At 37.4% G+C, this 25,206-nt stretch overlaps 1 protein-coding gene across 1 annotated transcript in view; it reads left to right on the top strand.

Moving 5' to 3' along the window:
- LOC150075985 (prolow-density lipoprotein receptor-related protein 1-like) overlaps positions 1–25,206 on the top strand; it is a 1,358,636-nt gene that overhangs the window by 40,046 nt on the left and 1,293,384 nt on the right. Inside the window, 1 exon segment of the mRNA XM_090387555.1 lies at positions 22,153–22,296. Coding sequence (XP_090243681.1) covers positions 22,153–22,296 — 144 coding nt within the window.

The following is a 25,206-nucleotide window of genomic DNA, read 5'->3' as shown; positions in this document are numbered from 1 at the left end:
GAATAATGCCCTGATCTATGGGCTGAATTAGTGCAGTTGTGTTCCTTGGCAGAAACACAACTGTGATCTTGCCATTTTTTCGATTTCAGGGCATCAGCTGAAGGATGAGCTTGACAGTGATCCAACAGTAACAGAGCCTTTTCTTCAGGTTTTTTTGGAGAGAAAGTGGCATCTCACTGATGGTACAAACTCACTTTCAAACCATGAAACAAAAATATCACTTTTTGTCTAAGTGTTGGAGCTATTTTTTTTAAATCACAGGTAGAGATTTCATATTGATGTGCTTAAAGCACTAAGGGCTTCAACTTTTAATGATCCGCAATGGCTTTAGCTTTTGATCTCCAATCTTGTTTGTGGACAGTAAGCACAATAACGTAGAAAAACTTTCTACACTTCAGTGGGTGGTACATGTGCAAAAAAAAAAAAAGAAAAAGGTGTGGAAACTGCTGTTTTATAAAGGTATGTGTTCATTGTGATTGCATAACTCTATACAACAGTGTCCTTTTTAAATCACAGGATCTTATGTGATCAATAATATTCTGATATGCAAACATTGTGTTCCTGAGAAGTAGTTTGCAAATTTTAAGTTCTTAAATTGGGAGTAATTTCTTGTAATGTTATAATGAAAGGATGCATACCGAAAACAAAATTTTTTGTCTTCATTATGATATCATTTGTGCATTCTTTATTTAATAGATATTATTTTATATATACAGTGCAGTATGTATATATATCACAGTAAAAATAGTACATAACAGAATTGTGCTATGCAATAATAAACAAGATGATATAGCTGTCAGTAAAGTTTCATTAAGAAATCATGCAGTGATCTCGCCCAAAGATCATGCAGTTGAGAGTTCTGTTGTATTTATTCGTTTTATTTAAATTTTTTTTAGTTTTAATATGGTAGAAAAATCGTATACTAATGCTAAATGCTAAATATTAATCAATCTCTATTTAGCTGATTTGCAGGATTAACAGATGCTTCTCCATCTTCCCTCTTCAAAACATACGGTTTGATGCCTACAGCACATTGCAGTGTGTTGTGGGTACTGGTCCAATATACTTGCAGCTGGTGTAACACATCACCACCCAAGTTTGCATGTTTTTCTTTGAGGTCAACTGTGTATTTGTTCCAAACGATGTCAGTTCCAAATATTATTTAAATTAATGAAATATGGATGAATAAAGAAAGAGTTTGCATTAGTAGAGGCATATGATACAAGAAAGAAAACTTATATAGCATCACCCAAAAAAAAAAAAAAAAAAAAACCCCAACTTCCCATTTCACCCATACATTTGCTCCAAAGGTTTGTCTAGTTCTTTGAATTTATTTAAGCTATCAAATTCCACAATGACTGATGGAAGTTTGTTGCAGCAATCAACCACTTGGTGGCTAAAGGCAAGTTTCTGCACAACTATTCTACAACTGTCTTTCCTCAATTTGAATTATGCCCCCTCTGGTGCAGAACCTGAGTGAGAGGAAGAATCCTATCAGCATTAAACTTGCTCACACCATTCAAGGCCTTTTACACCTGAATCAGGTCACCACACAGGTGCCTAGTCTCCAGACACTGCAATTTGCAGAACTTCAGCCTTTCTTGGTAAAAGCAACCCTTTGCACCCCTCACTAATCTCTTTGCACTTCTCTTTCATTCCAGAAGCACTGCATCCTTCATAAAATTAGACCACCAGGCCTGTATGCAGTATTCAAGGTGGAGCCTGACCCAGTGATTATACAAGTGCATAATCACCTCCTTATCCCTGCTAGCAAAATTTCTGTATATTATTAACAAGACCCCATGAGCTACTCTGGCAGCCTGTCTGAAATGCTCAGAAAACTTCATACCTGACTGCACAATTCCCCCCCCCCCCACCAAGTATTTTTCATTCTCTACTACCCTGAGTGTAGTACCACATAGTTGGTACATTACTCTGGGGTTGCTGCTACCCATATGCAATATTTTGCATTTGTCAATATTAAACTTCAGTTGCCACCTCTTAGCCCATCAGCTTAACATTTATAGATCCTGTTACAGTAGCATACTGTCATTACTGTTATTAACAATCCTCCCAACCTTCATATCTTCTGCAAACTTGGATATTATTCTTGATATACTTTCATCGGTATCATTGATAAATATAGAAAACTACAATGGGCCCAACACTGAACCCTGGGGAACTCCACTAATAACGAAGAAGTAATAATCAATGGTCATACCATGACCATTGATTACCACTCTGTCTTCTTCCAATCAACCATCTCTTTATTCATAACTGCAACTTACTCTTAATGCCACACAGCACCAATTTTTAGAGTAGTCTTCCATGTGCAAGAGTCTCAAAAGATTTTCTGAAATCCAAGTATGTGATATCAAAATTATTTTTTTCATCCAGTTCCTTTGTGACTGTATCGTAGTATCCAATCAAATTGGTCAGACAAGACTTCCTCTTAACAAACCCATGCTCTGTCCGAACTATAACTCCAGTATTGTCTAGATGATCCTGCAATTGCTTGTCTAACTCCATTATTTTACTTGGAACAGAAATTAAATTATCAGGTCTGTAATTACTCATCTCACCCTTTGATCCACCTTTGTGAATTGAGGATATATTTGCACACTCCCCTGAATTCAAGGATGCTCATAATTATGGCTAAGGGTTTGCTTATTTCCTTTGTTGCTTCCCTGAATGTAACTGGATAGATCCCATCCACCCCAGTTGCCTTTTTTATGTTTAACTTCAACAGTTTTTCCTCCACTTTTTCTGTCAGTTATTACAAAATCGTTTAGCACCGTGTTAGATTTTGATAAACTTCTGGCCTCCGCTTCCCTACAGAATTCCTTGTGTGTGAATGTAGGTGCAAAATACTCATTCAATTTGTCAGCTACCTGAGCAGGATCATTGACAGTCAAGCCATTGATATCAAGTGGACCAATCTGATCCATCCCCTTCCTTCTAGAGTTTACATAAGTAAAGAAGTCTCGTGCTGTTTTTTGTTGCATCCTTTTCCAAAGATTTATTTTAATCTGCCTTCGCTTGGCTAATCTCCTTTGTTCCTTGATTACAGACTAGCTTATATCTCTCCCATAGTCTTCTGTGTCACCTGACAATTTATATGCATATTTCTTCTCCTTCCTGAGTCTCATTAGTTCATCTGGCATCCATTTAGACCTGAACCCTGAACTGTATTTTTTAGTTGGTATGAAAAGCCTAGTGGCCTCCAAGATTAATTCCTTGAATGCTTCCCAATTAGAATTTGCTGTTGGTAACATCATCAGTTGGTTCCAATGTATAGAATTTAAAAAATGTCTGTGACCACTGTAGTCACCTTTATGGAAGCAAAAGTCCTTCCCTTTATCCTTGAAATAGTTACATCTTTATGTAAATCCTACATCAGTATTCTATGATCACTGCCACCTGGTGGTTACTTTATCTGCATATCCTTAATGCATGAATAATCACTGCTGATAACACTGGTCAACACGTAAAATGATATGAAAACGAAAATACCCAATCTTAATTTTATGCTTCTGAACACGAAGATCACATTAAAATTTGTCGATTGGCTCCTGTTTTTGAATTACGGTTGGGTCTCATTTTAGTGAGTTACTCTACATTATCAACTATGGCAAAATGCATGACAATACTGCAGTTTCAGTACCACCACATTTTTATCCCATGATCGGCAACTGTTGTCTTGCTCTGCATCATGTGATAAGTTATTGTCACCTCAAATGAGTCTTCAACTCTGTAGTAGTAATCCTTGAATATGGCTAGGTACTGGGCGATTTGTTCTCGATTAATGGTTGTTGTCTGTGAGATTCCTACATTTTGCACAGTTTTGTGTCATGTAAGATTAATATGCCCCGTAATTGTGTGAATAGTCAGATGACTTCTGTTATGTATGTGGAGAAGTCATGTTAGCTTCAAGAAAGCATCCCTTAACTCAAGCCATAAAGAAGGCCTACTTCTTGTATTTTGTGTGTAAAGTAGGCGACCAGGATAAGAACTGGTCTCCATATGTATGCTGCACTACCCCTTCATTAAAACTCAATTTTTTTTTTTTTTTTTTTTTTGGTAGTTGTTGGCGCATAGGCTTCTGTGGCCATAATGCACCTCCCAAGGTTTTTGCAGTACTTTGATCCAAGCCCGAGGCGGGAATCGAACCCGCGACCTTTGGGTTGCCAGGCAGGCACTTTACCTACCTGGCTAGCCCGGTCGGCTAAAACTCAATGTGCAGGTGAATCAACATGGGTGTTTTATGCCTTTCACAGTTCCCATGATATGGCGGGAACCAACAAATCACGTCACAGACTGTTACTTCTGTATGGTGCCTCCTATTAGAAAAGGGATGACAATGAAGAAAAAGTAGACAGTGACATATCCAAATATGCCATCTCCAATTTGTCCTGTGCCTCATGGTGAAGTACTGCCTATACCTGAACCACCTGACTATTTTTCTGTGCACTCTGATGAACATGAACTTGATATTCACGAAGTACAGCAGCTATCTATATCAAGAATCCACCATTTTGTCTAAACCTCTTTCTTCTGAACCACAAAAGGAAAGTGTGCTTAATGACCTCATCAGGGATCTTGAACTGCCGAAGAATAAGAAAAAGCTTTTGGCCTTGAAGCTACAACAGTAGAACCTTCTAGATCATTCTGTGAAAGTGACAACATTTCATACTCAAAATAAAGACTACGATAAATTCTATCAAACAGAAGGGTGAACTCACTGTAAGGATCTTGATGGTCTGAATGGCAGCAATGAACATGAGGCACTTTCCTGAAGAATGGCGACTATTTATAGGTGCTTCTAAGGTTAGCCTTAAGGCTGTGTTTTTACACAGTGGAAATATGTTGCCTTCAATACCTCTTGCGCATGCCTTCCACAAAAAAGAAACATATGCAAACATATGTTTGCATATGTTACTCATACATCTGGTAGTGTACACTATCAGATGTATGAGTGGTAGATATTTGGTGATTTAAAGGTAATCGTCATTTTATTAGGACTGAAAAAAAGGGTTACACTAAGTATCGTTGCTTTCTCTGTGAGTGGGATAGTCGTGGCAAGGATATGCACTAAGAGAAGAGACGTTGGCCTCAACGAAAATCATTAACACCTGGAGTGAAGAATGTTGCATTTGAACCTCTATTCTGTTAAAGTTTTTCTTCCACCATTCCACATCAAACTGAGGCTCCTGAAAAATTTCATGAAGGCTTTGGAAGTGAATGGTCCTGCATTCACATACTTTCAAGAGAAATTCCCAAGACTTAGTGCAGAGAAGATTAAGGCTGTCGTGTTCATTGGTCCAAAAATAAAGCAACTTTTAAAAGACGAACAGCTCGAATGTGTCCTTAGTGATAGCAAAATCAGCGTGGAAAGCCTTTTGAAATATTTCAACTGGTTTCCTAGGAAATGTTAAAGCTGACAATTACAGGCTGCTTGTGGAAGATCTCGTTACTTCTTACGAAAAACTGGGGGCAATATGTCATTGAAGATTCATTTCTTGCACTCGCACCTGGATTTCTTTCTTACAAACTGTGCCCTCAGCAACAAACACGATGAGCACTTCCATCAAGACATTGCAGCGATGGAACAAAGATACAAAAGCAAATGGAATGCTGCCTTCATGTTAGTCGATTATTGTTGAATGGTGAAAAGAGATGCTCCTGAAACTGAATACAAGCGAAAGGTGAAAATGTCCCATATCTTACTATATCTTACTGCCATATAAATAATAAAACCTTGTATAAATATAAAAAGCTATTTTTTTTTTTTAAAACAAGAGCCAATCTGCCAATTTGAGCACTATTTCCATGTTTAGCACACCAAAATCTATAAAGTAAACTTACTTCCATGCCTGTAACAAGATATGACCAAAAATTTGTTGAGTGTAATCAGATCAAAGAGTATTACTCTCTCTGGTTGCCTCTCAAACATGCTCCCGTAGAAAAACAGTCATCCGATAAATCTACAAAAGTCTTGTTAACGTGTGACCAATCCACAAATTCCAGTCTGTATCTGGAAAGTTAAAATCTCCCACTGTAAGACATTCTGATTTACTGGTCCATTCTATTTTTGTCTGTACAGTTCATTGTACTCATCAGAGTTATTATTCCTAAAACACACTCCTACTCTCATTTTTGCTTTCCAGGTGCTTATGTCACACCAAACTGACTCAACATTGCACTGGCCACCCATGTCAGTTGGATGCACTGCTTTAAATTTTGTGTTTCCTAACTAACAGCCTAATTCCTCCCCACCTTCCTATCTTGTCTGTCCTTTCTGTACGCATTTTGCTTCCCTAATTCAGATTTTGCATTCCTTGTGTCTGTCACACCACTTCTCTGATATCCCAATAATATCTGCCTTTGATATCTTGACCAGCACTTCAAATTCATCGAATTTATTTACTGTACTCCTAGCATTGATATACCTGTAAGTATACATGCTCCTGTTCTTACTCTTAGTTCATCTAACACAGCCCATGTATTTACTTGTTTCATGATGTTTCCCAGCAGTTCTTGAAATTTCCAGCACCTTGCTTTCAAGGCTGCTACTCATTCTAATAGAAGTAGTGCAAGAATAACTTTTGTCTGACTTTCTCTTTTGACTATTGTTAATCTGTTAGTCTGTATCTCTCCCCCCCCCAAGCTATCTGTTTTCAACCCATATAACACTGCCTCAATAACATCAGCAAATATTCTTGCACCCTTTCTTTTGAGTGTATTCTATCTCTGTAGAAGCAGTCTCTGATGTTAACAAGCACAGACTATGCTGAGAAAAATTCTACCCCATGACCTTGCACATTCTCTCCAGGGCTAAATTGATTGACAAGGCTATCATCATATACTCTCTCCTATCATTTCTGATCAGAATTGCAAACACTTTCAAATTTAATCCTAACTTGCGACTTTTTTGACATTGACCTGTACTTGTTTGTTAAGGAAGTCCACAGATCGTCTACTCTTAATGTCATTAGTGCCAATGTGTACAACGGTATCAACTTTTATGTTCATAAAAGATGATATCTGCTCTGCAACATAATCAACATTTGCCCTATTCCACCTATCCTTTTTGCACAATGTAGTATAACCTCTATATAACGAAATGTATCATTCACTTGAAAAATTTTTCATTAAACAGAAATTTCATTATAGAAATATGACCTTTTCAATAATGAAAAATTCTGTACTTCAACATTCAGAAATATAGTAAAATATGGAAAATAAATCAGAAATAAGTGGAATGAATAAATTTTCTAACATTTTAAAACAATTAATTTATTGATATATACGTATGAGGTGTTGAGAACCATAGCAGTGTAAGTCAGTAATTTTTAAAATAAGAGCTGTTCATATTTCCCAACTTCTCTAGGTGTCTATTGTTTAGTTTGTCCACTGTTTAGTTTGATAGCAAAGTAAGTAAAAGTTACAGTTCTAACCAAGAGATGTCAGCACTTGTTTTGAATAGTTAACAATATGAGCAAAAAGGTTTAGAATCATAGTGAGGTAAGTCTGACTTACACCATTCTGTTCCTAAACAGTTTGTGTGATGGAGATCATGTTTCAAGTTTGTATTTTTGCAGTACATGTATATAAAAAATTCTTTCTCAACATTGTTGTATCTGATGGAAGGGTGACAAGAGCTTTAGAAAAAGTAAGGAAGGGGAATTAGTTTACATTTGACATGTAAATGTCAAATGTAAATTAAAATCACATTGTAAATTAAAATTTACAGTGTGATTTTCATTAACATTTTTATAATTAAAAGTATAAACAGTTGATTGATGTAGAAAAGGATGAAGAAAAGAAAGGTGATTTGTAGATGCAAAAGCAGAGAAAGCAAGAGGTCAACTAAAGGCTGATGGGGAAAAGGCCCAAAGAAATTCTAACATCTATACAATCATGATATATTTACAAAAAGCCCCGCCATTTCAAAAAAATTAACTGTTTCTGAGGCCTACTATAGGTGCAGTATGTAAGATACAGGTTCAAGATACAGGGACTCCATTATGAAAATAAAAACCCATTCACGATTTTCTACAAGTGTACATTGGATGAAGACTAACTTCAGCATCCCTTTCAGCAAACTGAATGTCAAACCCAATAAGGAGGGTCGACCTAAGAGCTTAAAGTGCTGAACACAAAAAGTTGTATGATGACCTTAGAGTGCTGAACTTGCTAAAGAAAAAAAGACATGCTATACCTTCTAATACCTTCTTTAAAGGTATTAGAAGCTCAAAAGAAGTTGATGATCTAGGTCCCTTATCTGACTACGAGGAAGAAGAAGAAGATGAAGCATAAACAGTAGTTTGTTTGTGGTGACAGTGTTTTATGATTATCGAATTAGTGATGATTACTTTTTAATTGCTTTTTTTTAAACAAAAAATGAGAACATCAACAAAAAGTAACTATAAATTTTTAAAATTTTGCAACCCTCTTTTACATTATAATTAAATTCATTATGTCCATCTTTATGATCATTTTTTATGATCATTCTGCAAGAAACTAAGACAATCTTAACTATTTTGACAAAAAATTCCCAATGTGCCTATCGCTCAGGTTTTTTAAAATTTTGTTATGGTGTACTTTTTACAAGGAAAAAATATAATCTCTTCTGTATGAAATTATAGTTCTGATAACACAGTCATCTCCTTACAGTAATTTACCATTTTAAAATAGGTAAACTACTTAGAAACATAATGGTGTAAGTCAGTTATGGACCCCGGGTGCCAAGTGAATTCGAGGTCTAGCTTTCTATTGTGAAATAAAGAGTGATTTTTCCCAGTAATAAGTTATCTTTAAGTTATATTGTTTACTATTAGCAGTTCATTTATAAATCAGTTCTACACTTGAAAAGCCCCAAGTAAGAACAAAGAGGGGAAATCCACCTTTCTTCTTTATTACATATATATATTTACTTACTAATCAACTAACGTTTTATCCGCTTGGCCTCCTTGCGGTATACTGCTCCTGTCTCCCCATGACGGGGCCGGAAACCTGTGAGGGAAAGTCAACCTTCCAGGGCAAAAAGGAGCTAATCATGGATTATGATGATTATCCTCCACTTGAGCAGCCAAGGTGCTCTTCTAGTACTGTCAACGATGCTGATCATGAACCTAACTGCGACACAACAAAATAAAAAAGAATGCGTAAGAACCCAGAACAACTGAACAATCCAGAACAACAGGAATGCCCATCATTCCTTATTTTACATTCTCTGTCAGATAAATCTGTGAGCACTTTATCACCATTTCTTATACAGAAATGCTTAGAAACTGTGGCGGGCTCTCCCAAAATGGTGAGAAGACTGAAATCTGGAGACCTATTGGTTGAAACAGCGAGTCGTGAGCATTCTGAGACTCTGCTGAATCTAACAACATTTGGAGGACTACCCGTACAAATCACCCCCCTCATGCAACATTAAACATCTCCAAGGGAGTAATTGCAGAGTGGGATCTGAACAGTGTAACAAAGGATGAACTGGTCCAGGAACTTAAACAACAAAAAGTTATACAAGCCAAACGCATCTCAATCAGGAAAGATGGAGATCTAATTCCCACCCACAACATCATCCTGACATTCGGAACACCAATATTACCATGTAGTGTCAAAGCTGGCTATCTCAACTGCCGAGTACGACCTTATATTCCGAATCCTATAACTACAAGTGCCAAAAATTTGGTCACTCGCAAATGGCTTGTAGAGGAGATCCAGTCTGTCCAAACTGTGGTTCCAAAGAACATTCGCAAACAGACTGTGATGATATCTAAATCATCGCACTGTCCTAATTGCAAATGCGCACATCCAGCTTATTCAAAATCATGTGATCTCTGGAAAACAAGGAAAAAAATCCATAAGTACAGGGTAGAACGAAAAGTTTCATACCAAGAGGCTAAAAAACAAATTATGCTTAATGCACCTAAAAACACATATGCAGCAGTGATGCAAAAATACCAAACAATGGCTACACAAACTGAAGTATCAGTTCCCCCAACCATATCGATTGCAGATTGGGCCCGATCTATACTGTCATTGTTGATGAAACCGACTCCTAAGGAGCAAAGGGTAGTAGACAGAGCCAACAACACCCCGGTCACAGTTCCACCAGCCACACCTCATAGATCATCAGATGTTACAAACGTAAAAGCAGACTCTGCTCCTAATAGGAAGACAAACAATACCACTTTAATAAACATGGATACCGATAATAATGCTCCCCCAAATGAACCTATCCTAGACCTTCACGCTGAAGATGACATGGATACTGGACGCCCAAACTTTCCAAGAAGAGAGAAAGTGAAGCTCGAATGCCATAAACAGCCTGGAAATAAAGAGTCAGAAACATCCTCATTCAACAAAATCAAATAATGCATAATATCATACAATGGAACTGTAGAGGAATTCGCAGTAACATTGATGATATCTATGAGCTAATCAATCGTTATCATACTACAGGCATCTGTTTACAAGAGACAAATTTAACACCACATGTACCTCTCTCAATTAAAAATTAAACTCTTTTTAGGAAAGACAGAACTGTTACAAATACTGCTCATGGAGGGGTACCCGTACTCCTAGATTCAAGAGTACCCTGCAGACAAATTACCTTAAAAACCTCCATTGAAGCTGTTGCGGTGCGTATAATGATTGGTATTAACCAATCCACCTTCCACCCAGTCAACCCTATACCATCCATGAACTGGAAGATCTTATTCTGCAGTTGCCAACCCCTATCTGTTTATTGGGCGACTTCAATGGACACCATCCATTGTGGGGTTCTCCCAATGCAGACAGACGAGGACAACTTATTCAACTGCTCGCTGACAGACAAAACCTAACTATACTAAATACTGGCTCACCAACTTACATCCATCTCTCTACAGGTACAACCTCTGCAATAGATCTCCATCTGCTCTCCGTCCCTCTTTCCTAGTATTGAGTGGACTGCCCTTGACAATCCACTCAACAGTGATCATTTCCCAGTAATATGTAAAATTCAAACAGCACATTCCATAATTTCAGAAAACCTCATAAAATTTAAATTTTCCAAAGCAGATTGGGCAAAGTTTACTTCACAAGTGTCCTTTGATGACCAGATCATCGAAACCTCTCCAATTGATACAGTTACTGATCACATTACAATGCAAATACTGGCTGCTGTATCTACTGAAATTCCACAATCACAGTCAACCATCCATAGAACCATAAATTATTGGTCTAATCAACTAATCTTGTTGCCCTTCTCTGTACCCATTCCAGCAGCTCTACATCCTTCTTGAAATGAGGCCTCCAGACCTGTATACAGTACTCAAGATGTGGCCTAACCATTGCCTTATACAAGGGAATAATCACCTCCTTATCCCTGCTAGAAAAATTCCTGTGTATCATTGACAAGACACCATGAGCTACTCTTGCAGCTCGTCTGCACTGCTCAGAGAACTTCATATCTGCTTGCACAATTACCCCCAGGTCCTTTTCATTCTCCACCACTGTCAGTGTAGTACCGCAGAGTTGATACGTTGCTCTGGGGTTACTGTTTCCCATATGTAGTACTTTACATTTGTCAATGTTAAACTTCATTTGCCACCTCTCAGCCCATCTGTTCAACCTTTCCAGATCCTGTTGCAGCAGCATAGCGTCAGTAGTGTCCTTAACAACCCTGCCAACCTTTGTATCATCTGCAAACTTGAACATTAAACTTGATATCCCATCATCAATATCATTCATAAACACCGAAAACAACAACGGACCCAACACTGAACCCTGAGGAACTCCACTAATAACATTAGTCCACGTTGAGCAGTGTCCATTGATTACCACTCTCTGTCTTCTGCCACTCAACCATCCCCTTATCCATAGCAGCAATTTGCCTCCAATGCCACACTGCTCCAATTTGTGCAGCAGTCTTCCATGTGCAACAGTATCAAAAGCCTTTCTAAGATCCAAATATATAATATCAAAGTTATTCCCTGCATCCAGTTCTTTTGTGACTACATCATAGTATCCAATCAAATTGGTCAGGCAAGACCTGCCCTTAACAAAACCATACTGCGTCTGAGCTATAACTGAATTCTTGTCTAGATGATCCTGCAGTGCTTCTTTAACCAGTGCCTCCATTAATTTACCTGGAACAGAAGTTAAACTAACAGGTCTATAATTACTTGTGTCAGCCTTTGATCCTCCTTTGTGAATTGGGGTTACATTTGCACATCTCCAGTCTATGGGTACCTCCCCTGACTCCAAAGAAGCTCTCATAATTATGGCTAGGTGTTTGCTTACTTCCTTTGCTGCCTCCTTTAATATAACTGGATAGATCCCATCCACCCCAGGTGCCTTTTTTATGTTTATCCTCAACAATCTCTCCTCCACTTTCCTCTCAGTTATTACGAAATCATCCAGCTCACTGCCAATGTTTACTTTACCTACATCATTCTCCTTCCAGAATAACTCCTCACGCGTGAATGTAGATGCAAAATACTCGTTTAGATTGTTAGCCACCTGAGCAGGATCCTCAACTGTTGAACCATCAATATCCAGTGGACCAATCTGATTCATCCCTTTCCTTCTTGAGTTTAAATATGTAAAGAACTCTTTTCTGTTTTTCTTTGCATCCTTTGCCAAGGATTTTTCGTAGTCTGCCTTTGCCTGCCTAATCTCCTTTGTGACTTGGTTACAGACCAACTTATATCTATCATAGGCTTCCATGTCACCCATTAATTTGTATGTATCCCATGCATTTTTCTTCTCTGCCACATGTCTCATTAGTTCATCTGACAACCATTTAGGCCTAAACCTTGAACTCTTTGATTACAAGTCTTCTTTGATTACAACTCCACTTGCATCAGAAATAACTTTTTCAAGTAAGCCATGCAACTTTTTTAAATTTGTCCAGCCAACCAGAACTGGCTTTAAATGTTTTATTCCCCAGAAAAGATGCATACTCTAGCCTGTTCTTTTATTAATGGCCCTGCCATGTTTTGGTCTCAAACCAGCTTACCCACGTAAAATTGGCTTCATCTACATTTTCATACAGGCATAATTTTGCACGCTTCTGAATGGGTCCCGTTTCCTCAAAACAGTTTGAGAATTGAAAGAGTTTTTCAGAAGGGCTAACACACTACTGGCAGGGAAACCAAATTTTAAAGCAATTTTTTTTATTATTTTTTTTTTATGCCCCGATCTACACTATTAAGCCCTTTCACTTTTCCACTACACTCAAGGATTTCCTCTTAGACATTGTAAGGTTACATGCATAGCAGCTAAAACAAAACTGATTTAGGAACCACTTGTACCTACCATGTAAACAAGAGACAGGTGAAATTTAGTCAAGTTGTGGATTGCTCATTTCTGACAAACAACAGATGAATTTCCAGGATAAAGGAAAATCACTCTCTCCTAATCTCTAATGGGGTGCTTACAGTAGAAAATAGGTTGACCATAGCCAATGTCCACGTTGGGAATATGCCTTAATCTTTGCCAATGTCTGTGGACACATAGATAGCAGTTGACCAGCTCGACTTCTCGGTATAGTAGAGATGGTTGTATCACCACCACCTTGTTTTTAAGGTGGTGGTGGTGGTTGTATAGGTTTTACAGGCACCACTAAATTGTGGACTGTTTTAGTGCTTAATTTGTGCTCTTAAGAATTAATCTCTTTAGAATTAGCATTAGTAGAGAAAGCAAGCTTATACATCATCAGCCAAACAAAAAAAAAAAAAAAAACCTTCACATTTCACCCATCCATTTGCTCCAGATGTTTGTCTAGTTCTGTCTTGAATTTATTTAAACTGTCAACTTCTACAATGACAGATGGAAGTTTGTTCCAGCAATCAACCACCTGCTGGCTAAAGGCAAATTTCCACATATTTATTCTTCAACTGTCTTTCCTCGATTTAAATTTATTTCCCCTCTGGGGATTAATTTGGGCAAGTGGAAGAATTCCATCGGCATTATTGAGCTTGCTCAAACCATTCAAAGTCTTATACACCTCAATCAGATTACCTCGCAGGTGCCTAGTCTTCAGACACTGTAATTTGCAAAACTTAAGCCTTTCTTTGTAAGTGCAGCCCTTTGTTCCATTCACTAATCTTGTTGCCCTTCTCTGTACTCGTTCCAACAGCTCTAAATCCTTCTTAAAATGATGCCTCCAGACCTGTATACAGTACTCAAGGTGTGACCTGACCATTGCCTTATACAAGGGGATAATCACCTCCTTATCCCTGCTAGAAAAATTCCTATATATCATTGACAAGACACCATGAGCTACTCTTGCAGACTGTCTGCACTGCTCAGCAAACTTCATATCTGACTGCACAATTACCTCCAGGGCCTTTTCAGTCTCTACAACCCTGAGTATAGTATCACACACAGTTGATACATTACTCTGGGGTTACTGCTACCTATATGCAATACTTGACATTTGTCAATGTTAAACTTAACTTGCCACCTCTCAGCCCATCTGCACAACTTTTATAGATCCTGTTGTAGTAGCATTCTGTCATTAACAACCTTGCCGACCTTTGTATTGTTTGGAAACTAGACATTATGCTTAATATGCCTTCATCAATATCATTAATAAATACAGAAAACAACAATGGACCCAACCCTGGGGAGCTCCACTAATAACATTAGTCCAGGAAAAGCAGTGTCCATTGATTACCACTCTGTCTCCCCCCCCATGTTCTACCTCATCAGGAAGGATATTGGGTATGTCTTATGTGTTGCTAATTTCTGCTTTATATTCCCCAATGCTGGAATTATTCCTTCTCTCTTTATATAAATCTTTATAGTAGTCTTCTGCTATTTGAGTTACACCTTCTCTTCTATTTATAAGTACACTCAGAAGGGAGTCAATGTGAATCAAGAGTATATAAACCATTTAAGATTTTCAGATGACATTGTGATCTTCAGACTAAAGATGAATATGGCTAAAACAAAAGTAGTGATGAACAAGTATGACACAGAAAGGGATATAATCATTGAAGGAGCAGTAACTAAAAAGATGGATTCGTATGCTTATCTGGGACAAGTGATTAGCTGTAATAATGATAAATGGCTGGAAGTCAAGAGAAGGATAAATTTTGGATGGTTAGCATTTAGGAAATATAGTAACATACTAACGTGCAATATCCCAATTTGTCTGAAATGCAAAATAACGAACCAATGTATACTCCTTACTATGACTTGTGGAAGTGAAACTTGGGCACTTGCCAATAGAATGGAAGAGAAGCTGAAAACTACACAGCGAAGAATGGAATGAATTATATTAGAAATCAGACAGTTAGATAAGAAGAGAAATACATGGATTAGGCAGCAAACTCAAGAAAAGGATATTCTTATCAAAACTAAAGAACTGAAATGGACTTGGGCAGGATACATAGCTCGAAGACATGATAACCGATGGACTAAGAAAATAACAGAATGATACCAAAGAGGAGCTAAAAGAAAACCTGGAAATCAACAACGTAGATGGACAGATGAAATTCACGAGTTCGTGGGTAGTAAATGGATGGCCATTACACAAAACAGAAGGAACTGGAAAGTTGCTTGTGAGGCCTTCATCCTGTGCAGTGGATTGAAAATGGCTAATGATGATGATGTCTTCTCTCACTCAACCATCCCTTTATCCATTGCAGCAACTTCCCCTTAATGTCTTACTGCTCCAATTTGTATAGTAGTCTTCCATGTGCACCAGTATCAAAAGGTTTTCTAAGATCCAAGTACAGTAAGCGCCAGTTATAGTGATCACATTTGCAAATTGAATTTTGATTCTAATAAATGGCGATTCTAATTTGCAAAAATCAACAAATATTATCCAGAGACTATAAAAATAAAGATATAAAGCACAAATTTACAATTTATTACTATTTAAATGATATGTAAAAATTGGACGAATATTCCAATTTTTACGTTCTGCAAGAACAAAATAAAAATAAATTTATACTTATGTACATAGCTTAATTAATATACATATTAATTAAACATAACACTTTGTAATATGATTATAATTTAAAAATCACTTCTTTTAGATTGCTTTAAATTATCACTACAAAGTCTAGATTTTTCAATATTGTATAACAGTCTATATTCATGATCACTTGCTCCAGTTTCTATCAACACTCTCCTCAGGATGGCTATAGCTTCACCAGTTTTGTAACTGGAGTTTGTTCCAGTTCATCTTCATTTTCCTAATCCGTTAAGGATTAGGAAAATGAAGATTTCTTCATCTGTTAAAGCTGTAGTAACTTGTTAGTTATTTGGTTTTTTAGGAGCATTAGCAACTAAGGCCATATTGCTCCGGGATATGCTGTGGTCATTCCCTGACCTTTCCGCATCCTCCGTATTTGGTGGTGACGGGCTCGAACCCCGGTCTAATCAAGAAGCGTGTGCTGCGCACTGCTGCTGCTCCTTCCCACCTGGCTACGGATGTGCGTAGTAACTTGTAGATCACCATGTCCGCCCAATCATTATACTTCTGTTCACCCATGTCTTCGGGCTTTTCAACATGATTAGTATCGTGACTTAGTTACCCATCATGAATAATTAATCCACATTTTTTGAAACAGTTGCTAATGCACGTTTCGGAAACTCCATTCCAGGCACTCATTGGCATATGGAGTGCATCTAGAACAATTATCTGTTTTGCAGTATTGGATGATATTCCCAAACTTTCATCTATAGACTGGATGATTCTTTGCCTTACATCCGATCTATAAAAGGTCTTAAAGGTTTTTATTATTCCCTGGTCGAGAGGTTGAATCAGTGATGTGGTATTTGAAGGTAGAAAAACTAATTCAATATTTTTGGAAGTAAACTTTGGATGAGCTGGCAGTTGTCCAAAACCAATGCAATTTTTTTGTTTTTCCTTATCCAATTTCAAATCCCATTTACGAAGATAATCTTCAAATAAAGAAGCTGTCTTCCAAGTATTGGTGTATTCAACAGGCAGCTGTTTTACTCCTTTAAAATATCTAGGTGATTTACACTTGCTGATAAGTAACAGTTTCATCTTGATTGTTCCCATCATGTTGCATGTTAAAAGAACTGTAATCCTGTCCTTAATCTTCTTTCCTGCAGATGCAGAGGAATTTTTAAAAATCATGCAGTGGTCTGGGATAGCCCTGTAGTACAACCCTGTTTCATCTGTATTAAAAATGTCTTCAGGATTATAAGTGCTTAACAGTTTGTCAAGAGATTTTCAAACAAGTGTCAACTGCAGAACCATCAGAATCCTGTTTTTCTCCGTGCAGTTTTTTGTAAACAATATCATGCCTTTCCTTCCATCTTGTCAGCCATCCATCCATTGCCTTAAACTCTTTATGCAGTTTTTCAGCAAAATCATTAGCCTGTGAAGAAGAATGCTACAATTGATTGCTGCATTAAATGAGCTGACCTGTTTGAACCAAAAAAACAGAGCTTCATCTGCTGTTTGACATTTTCCTTCAAGATTCCTTTTTCTGGTTTCACTAATCACATTAGTGTTTAATGTGTGACATGATTTTAACAATTTTGATGAAGATGACTTAGGTACTTCTAATTTTACTGCTGCTTCCCTTTGAGACATATTGTCTAAGTTTATCATACATTTCTATAATTCATAACTTATCTTTTACACTCAAATTCACTCTATTTCTGTTCACTGATTTTTTTTTTTTTTTTTTTTTAAAACACACTAAAAAAGATAAGCTTCAATCAATAACAAAGCACACGGCACACATAAAATTGGAACTAACACGAAAAACGCAAGTGAGATGAAGTTTAAATATAGAAATGAAGAGCAGATTTCAGCAAAGGGGAAAACACATTTCACCATAATAACGTGAAAACACAGAATTCCATTTCATTTCATCTTATTCATTTGCGACAATACCGATAGGTATTGTCGCAAATGATAGGTATTGTTGCAAAATACCGATAGGTATTGTCGCAAATGAATAAGATAAAGTTTACTACCCATTTATTGCACTAACAGAAAAGCCCAATAAACCAGAAAAATTGTTTTATGGTTGTGACATCTGTAAATGTGACCTCCAGAAATGTGCTTTATAAAAATATCAGAGAGGCATTCAAAATTAATTTTTATAACCGAAAATGTGATTATAGTAAACAATGAAAGTGTAGTGCATTTTATTGATTTGGATCGGTTCTTAGAAATTTGATTCTATTGAGCAGCTGATTCTAATACCAGTGATCAATATAACCGGCACTTACTGATATCAAAATTAATTTTTGTATTCAGTTCCTTTGTGACCACATCATAGTATTCTAATCAAATTGGTCAGACAAGACCAATTTGATTAGTCTTGTCTCTCCGTAACAAACCCATGCTGTGTCCAAATTATAACTGAATTCTTTTTTAGATGATCCTGCAGTGCTTCTTTAATCAGTGCCTCCATTAATTTTCCTGGAACAGAAGTTAAACTAACAGGTCTGTAATCACTCGTGTCACCCTTTGATCCCCCTTTGTGAATTGTGGTCTCATTTCCACATCTCCAGTCCATGGGGACCTACTCTGAATCCAAGAAAGCTCTCATAATTATGGCTAAGGGTTTGCTTACTTCCTTTGCTGCCTCCTTTAATATAACTGGATAGCACTCCAGGTGCCTTTGTTATTTTAACTTCAACAATTTTTTCTCCACTTTGCTCTCAGTTATTACAAAATTATTTAGCTCAATGTCAAAGTTTAATAAACCTCTGGCATTTCCCTCCCTGAATAACTCCTCATGTGTGAATGTAGATGAAAAATACTCTTTCAGTTTGTCAGCTACCTGAGCAGGATCATCAACAGTTGAACCATCAGTATCATGTGCACTAATCTAATTCATCCAGTGAGTGACCAATCTTCTGGAGTTTGGGCTCAGATCTGGTGAGTATGGGCTTGGCAAACCCAGGGTCCTGAGCTTGGATATCATCATTCTTCTCTTTCTTGGTGATGCCTTTCTACTTCTCTCTCTCTCTCTCTCTCATACACACAGGGGGGGTAACGGAATTTTTTTTTTTTTTTGGCTGGTGCAGCATAAGCCTCAGGCTTCCTTGTACCATATGGCTAATAATAATAATAATAATAATAATAAAGAACTCTTTGCTGTTTTTCTTTGCATCCTTAGCCAAAGATTTCTCATAATCTGCCTTTGCCTGCCAAATCTCCTTTGTGACTTGATTACAGACCAGCTTATATCTACCATAGGTTTCTGTGTCACCTGATAATTTATATGTATCCCATGCATTTTTCTTCTCTGCCATGTGTCTCATTAGTTCATCTAACATCCATTTAGGCCTAAACCTTGAACAATATTTCTTAATTGGTATGAAAAGTATAGTAGCTTCCAAGATTAATTTTTGAATGCTTCCCATTTTGAATTTGCTTTTGGTAACATCATCAGTTGATCCCACTGACTCTTAAAATCTAAGGGGATTAATTCTTAATCCTTTTAGCTCTTAATTCCTGCTTTCTACAGCATCAGCTCTATTGCTTAAAGGCCAGAGGTGCGAACAATGCACCTCTTGAAATCAGTTTGTTATATGGAAATTTTCTTCATTATACGGAAACTATTTTCAGTATAATGACCAAGGGGAAATCGAAAAAATTCTCTAAATAGAAAAATTCCCTATGTGGAAGTTCGTTAAACAGAGTTATAATTGTATTTCTTGTTTCCCTGACAATAGTCACCAACAACAACTAGCTCCTGTGGGACCAGTGCATTCTGCCTTGGGGATTGCCACCGTATTGCCTGATGATCAAGGGCTAGCTCTGCCGTTGATGTGGGCAGCTGAGAGCTTGTTGGCCCCCTAAATTAAATCCTTCAAAGGCACCCACCCTGTTTTTCAAGCTGTCATAAAGGCCCATAACAATGCTGAGTTGGTACCTAGCATCCTCACACTCTCTATATCCAGCACACACAAAGACATCCTCCTTAGCAATATCATATCTCATTCCTAATAGCTCCAGAAACCTCAGTCAAACAGTATATTTCATAAGACTGTGATTCAGAGTACAACCAACCCTCTCAGTTCTTCTCCAAGCCATGACACTCCTACTACCTTGAGCCTTTTGGTGTGCTGTTCTGGTCTGAGGCATGATTTTGGTTCAAGTTCAATTTAATTAAAAATACTACACCAAACTTATATCCTAATGCAGTAATAATACTATGCACCAGTTATGCTACAAAGTTTATGTAATTGAATATATATAAATTTCAATATCGAGCTTACGATATATGTATTTCCTACCAATTTTACATTAAATGAATTCTTTATCTCCCATCAAGTTTAATTTATATGTATTAACTCTGTAATGTTATGTTTGTAAATTTTAAGTAGTTATAATATATAATAAATTTAACTATCTGTTACCAATCTGCGTGCTTTGAGCTCTTGAGCAACCTATTTGTGATACTGTATCTATGCCAAATCACCGATAATAAAAGCTCCCTGAATATTAACATCATACATTACAGACTATGCAATAAAGTTAAGTTATTAAAACACTTATGCGGTGCTATAAATTATAATTTATAAGCTTCTTCTGATACTGATTACACTGCAACAAAGCTATGTATAAACCTCCTATATCTGCTATATCAATACTAAAAACAGTGGCAGAAAAATTCCAACGTTATTATTGATACAACACAATGCCGGCAGAAGTCAACTGTGGTTTTTTAAAGCAATTACAAGGGTCCAGTAAAGAACCAATTCACCAAATTATTCAGGAAATCACAAACAAATACTATACTACTAAATTTAAATCAAAAGTTAGAGAAAAACAATAATTTCAAATCAATGAATAAAGTTAGCAGCTCCTGACAAAATGTGTAGTTCTCTTAGCCTCGTCTGCAGAATCATTTACTGCCTGTACACACCGTGACATGAATTCTGTTAGGTTTCTGAGGGAGTCTAGCTCCACATTTGACCATTCTTCCAATCAGGAGATTTGTCTTCTGGTATATTGTGGTCAATAGAGAACTGCAAAGCTGAACTGCCCTTTCCAGCATATCCCAGATATCCTCAATTGGATTTAGATCTGGAGAATTAGACAGCTAGCATTAGCATTAAAAATAGCTGGGGTAGATGATAGAAATCGTGTGAACTTCCTTGAACCATTCATATACAATTTTTGCCTGGCAGATAGTTGCATTATCATCATGAAAGAATCCATCACAATCCAGGTTAAAATAAAGCATTGCAGAATGAATTTGGTCTGATACAACAGAAAAGATATTCATTGGGGGTAACATGTCCTTCTAACAGTATGAGTGGACTCAGTATGTACCAACAGAATGCACCCCACACCATGATACCACCTCCACCACTTGAGTGATGGGCACAAGACAATCTGAATGCATGGTTTTATGAGGTTCATGCGCTATATTCTCACCCTACTATTGGTGCAAAAAAAGTGCAAATCAGAACTTATCCAGACCATATGATCTTTCTCCACTGTTCCACAGTCCAGTCTTGGTGTTGGCAGTACCAGTCCAGTCAAATCTTTTGATTTTTTTCAGAAAGAAGTGGCTTTTGCATAGGAACACGACTACCAAATCCCAGATTCATCATCTCCCATATATTTCAGTTGGAAATAGGTTTTTCTTTGCCTAAGTTGAATTTTTCAGTCATATTCTGCACACTGCACCTTCTATTCTGATGCACATGTAAAGTGAATCAGAATTCTATTCTGATGCGCTTTAAATTCCTGCAGCCTTGTTCTTGGAGTACCAACTTTTTGCCACATTTATTCCTTTTAGAGCTGCATTTTCCTTTCATATTCCACTCATTGTATACTTGTGAGTTGGTTGCTTTTCGATATGCCAGTGATTTTTCTCAATTGTGACTCCTGCTAAATGTGCTTCAACAAAAACACTTTTCTGAAAATTGGAAGGATCACTTGTCTTCCCCACAACCAGATTGACTAAGAAGCCTCAGGAAAGTATACAGTATTTATCTGATACCAAGGAACTCATGGGCATACCATGTCAACTTACATTTGCATACTGTAAGTTTAATTATCTGTTGATATCAGTTGCAAAGGGTTTATAATTTTTTGGCCAGTTAGTTTATGTGTGTAGTATATAAAGCTTAACATTTTCAAATTCTGAGACGTTCCAGTTTCATCATTTTATAAATGTCTATTCCTAGCACCTCGAACATGTGTACCTGGCCAGTTCCAGTGTGCTGGCACGCATCAGTGTATTCCTTTAGGTTGGGTATGTGATGGTGAAACTGATTGTGGGTTTGGTAAACATTTCATCCCTGATACCTCTGATGAAGACACACGCAGATGTAAGTTATGATTATTGATAATTTATCTGTAGTAATGTTCGAAATGTCATAGATTGTAAATGCTATTTTTTTTCTGAATTCTTTTGTTATTTTTGAAAACTATTTTCATAAAAAAGCAGGATTAAGTAAACAAACAGTTTTGAATAAAATAGCTTTTTTAAACTCTTAAAAAGCTTAAGAACAGCGGTTTCCCTAACTGTGTGCCGGGAAGTTGCAGGATATTTTAAATTTTCAAGAGAAACACAGCAATACTTGACATCTATTGGACACCATGTGAACTACTAGCTCGAGGTAGTTCACAGTTTCAACATTACTTATTAAGTTGTTTGGACCTAACTACTTAATAAACAGAACTGTTATGTATTTCTTTTGGCCTAGGGGCACCATGAAAAAATTACTGAGACCCTAAGGGCGCCATGAACCGAGAATGTTTGGGAACCTCTGCTTAAGAGCATAAAGAGTTTAAAATAGAAATAGTTTCAAAATTTTTTTGTTTTAAAACTATTTACTTAAAATTTACTTAATCTGTTGGAAGGTGCATGAAAACCTCATAAGAATATAGGAATCATTTTAACTCATTTCAGTGATGAGTTCTTGAATTTTTTATAATGAAACTAATATCAAATCATTTTAATGTTATTGTGTTACTGATTGATGAACAGGTGGTTTTTAGGCAGAACTGTGAATAATGGTATCTTATTTGTCTTTAAATTTAACAAGTCCCCCCATCCCCCCATGATAAAAAATTACGGGGCTTATTCATCTTCCACTGGAGAAAAATATAAATAAAGCAAACAAATTTTATTTGATTTCAACTACTGTGTTGAAATGTCTCCTCCCAATTCCTAAAGGATTGTACTGGGCTGTGTAGGGCAAATGCAGTCCAGTTCTAGAGATTAAAGATACACATAATGGTTGTCATGTATTTAAATGGAAGTTTTTAACTTCCATACACCACTTGGCTGCTCACTTAGGCAAAATCAGTATTCACAGTTTGGCATAAGTTTTCTAATAGAGGCCACTTGTCAGCTGATGAGAGGCCAGTAATTTTGCAGTAGGTGTCTTGGTGGTGTCATCTCAGATTTTATAATGGATTCATCTGTTCAGGTAATTTTGTATAATTTAAAAAGTATTAGCAAATTAGGCAGAGCTGTGAATAATGGTATTTGTTTCTTAACCTTACCATACTTATCCTTACTTGAGTACTTTGCATCAGTCGTCAAAGAGAGCAGAATGAGTCCCACGATCAAAAAAAAAAAAAAATCTAATATCATATATGAATTTTATTTGATGTCTACAGCCTCTGAGGGTGACACATCATTCACAGAGGCTGTAGACATCAAATAAAATTAAAGATTTTTTAAGGCACATATTAAATTTAAAAAAAAAAAGTGCAGGATTTTTAATAAATTTGAAACGGATTTTTAAAATAAATATATAGGAATTTACATGTTTCTGAATGTGCAAGTTCTTGTACATTTATTAAAAAAAATCATCTCTTCACTTATTGGCACATCTCACAGACTGGGAACCACCGCTCTAGTGACTTTTTAGTTTTCCTGGGTTGGGGAAAACAGGATAAACATTGATTTGGTTCATGGAGAGTTGGAGGGTGGCGAGAGGAATTCAATAATAGAATATAGGGCTAGCTGGTTTGCATTCTTCTTGTGTTCTTCTGTCCCCCCCCCCCACATTTTTTATTTTTCAATGTGATTAGCTTGATTTCTAACATACACTGAGTGATCACTGAATTATGACCACCTACCTAATACTTCGTAGGTCCTCCTTTTGCCCTCAGTACAGCAGCTATCCAATGTGGCATTGATTCAACAAGATGTCGGAAGCGTTCGGGAGGTATGGCCAATCAAGCTATATGCAATGCTGTCAGCAATGTAGGTATGGAGATGATTGGTGTATCCAGACGCTGATATGCCTTTTCATAGTGTCCCACAAGTGCTCTATGGGATTGATATCGGTGGAGTTCGGAGGGCAATCTATATGTTGGAATTCAGAACTGTGTTCCTCAAACCATTCCTGCACAAGTGCCCAATGGCTCGGCACATTATCACCTTGGAAGACAACATCGCCATTCGGGAAAAAGTGTAACATAGCAGGTTGTACACAGTCAGCAAGCAGTTGACGATAGCCGAGACCACTGATATGTCGTTCCACATGCACCAGGCGTCCAAGTTCCTGCCAGTGAAACATGCCTCACACCATACACCCACCTCAACCGGTTTGCACTCTTGATACCATGCATGATAGATGAAGAGCCTCATGTTGTTGACGCCAAATCTCTACACGACCATCCACGGTGTGGAATAAATAACGTGACTCATCCGACCAGCACACTTTCTTCCAGTCTTCTAACATCTTTGCACGCTCTTTGCACCAGGCGAGTCTTTTACGCCAATGAACCTTGGTTAGGAGAGGATGCCATAGGGATCGTCTGTTGGTATAGCCCATACGTGCGAGCATGCGATGCATGGTCATGCCAGATATTGTTCCTGGTTGGCTCATGTTGTATTTGGTAGTTAACTCTTCAACAGTGCTGTGCCTGTTCACCTACCTGTATGAGTCGTCAGGCCCGGCGCTCCCCGTAACGTCAGCCTTTCGCTGACCTTTGCAGTTTTGCCGTCGGGTCGTTGTTTGACCATTTTGACGCCAGTCCTGGTACACTTTTAACTACGGCGGCTCTCAAACACCTCACCAGTTCAACTGTTTTGGGAAATTGAGGCACCAGCTCGTCGAGCACCCACAATCTGTCCTTTATCAAAGTCTGATAAATTCTTCCTTTTACCCATCATGCTTGGAATTTTACTACCTACTTCACCACTGACACCTTATCTATGCTACATAGGTCGACTAACTCCACATTCTCGTACCTCACGTGGTCAGTGGGTCGCATTC

The sequence above is a fragment of the Mastigoproctus giganteus genome, chromosome 13 (genome assembly GCF_048544385.1).
Source record: "Mastigoproctus giganteus isolate SK-2022 chromosome 13, ASM4854438v1, whole genome shotgun sequence".
In the NCBI taxonomy this organism is placed as follows: Eukaryota; Metazoa; Arthropoda; class Arachnida; order Uropygi; family Thelyphonidae; genus Mastigoproctus; species Mastigoproctus giganteus.
Note: the sequence above shows the minus strand (reverse complement) of the source record. Positions and strands in the feature narration are given on the sequence as shown.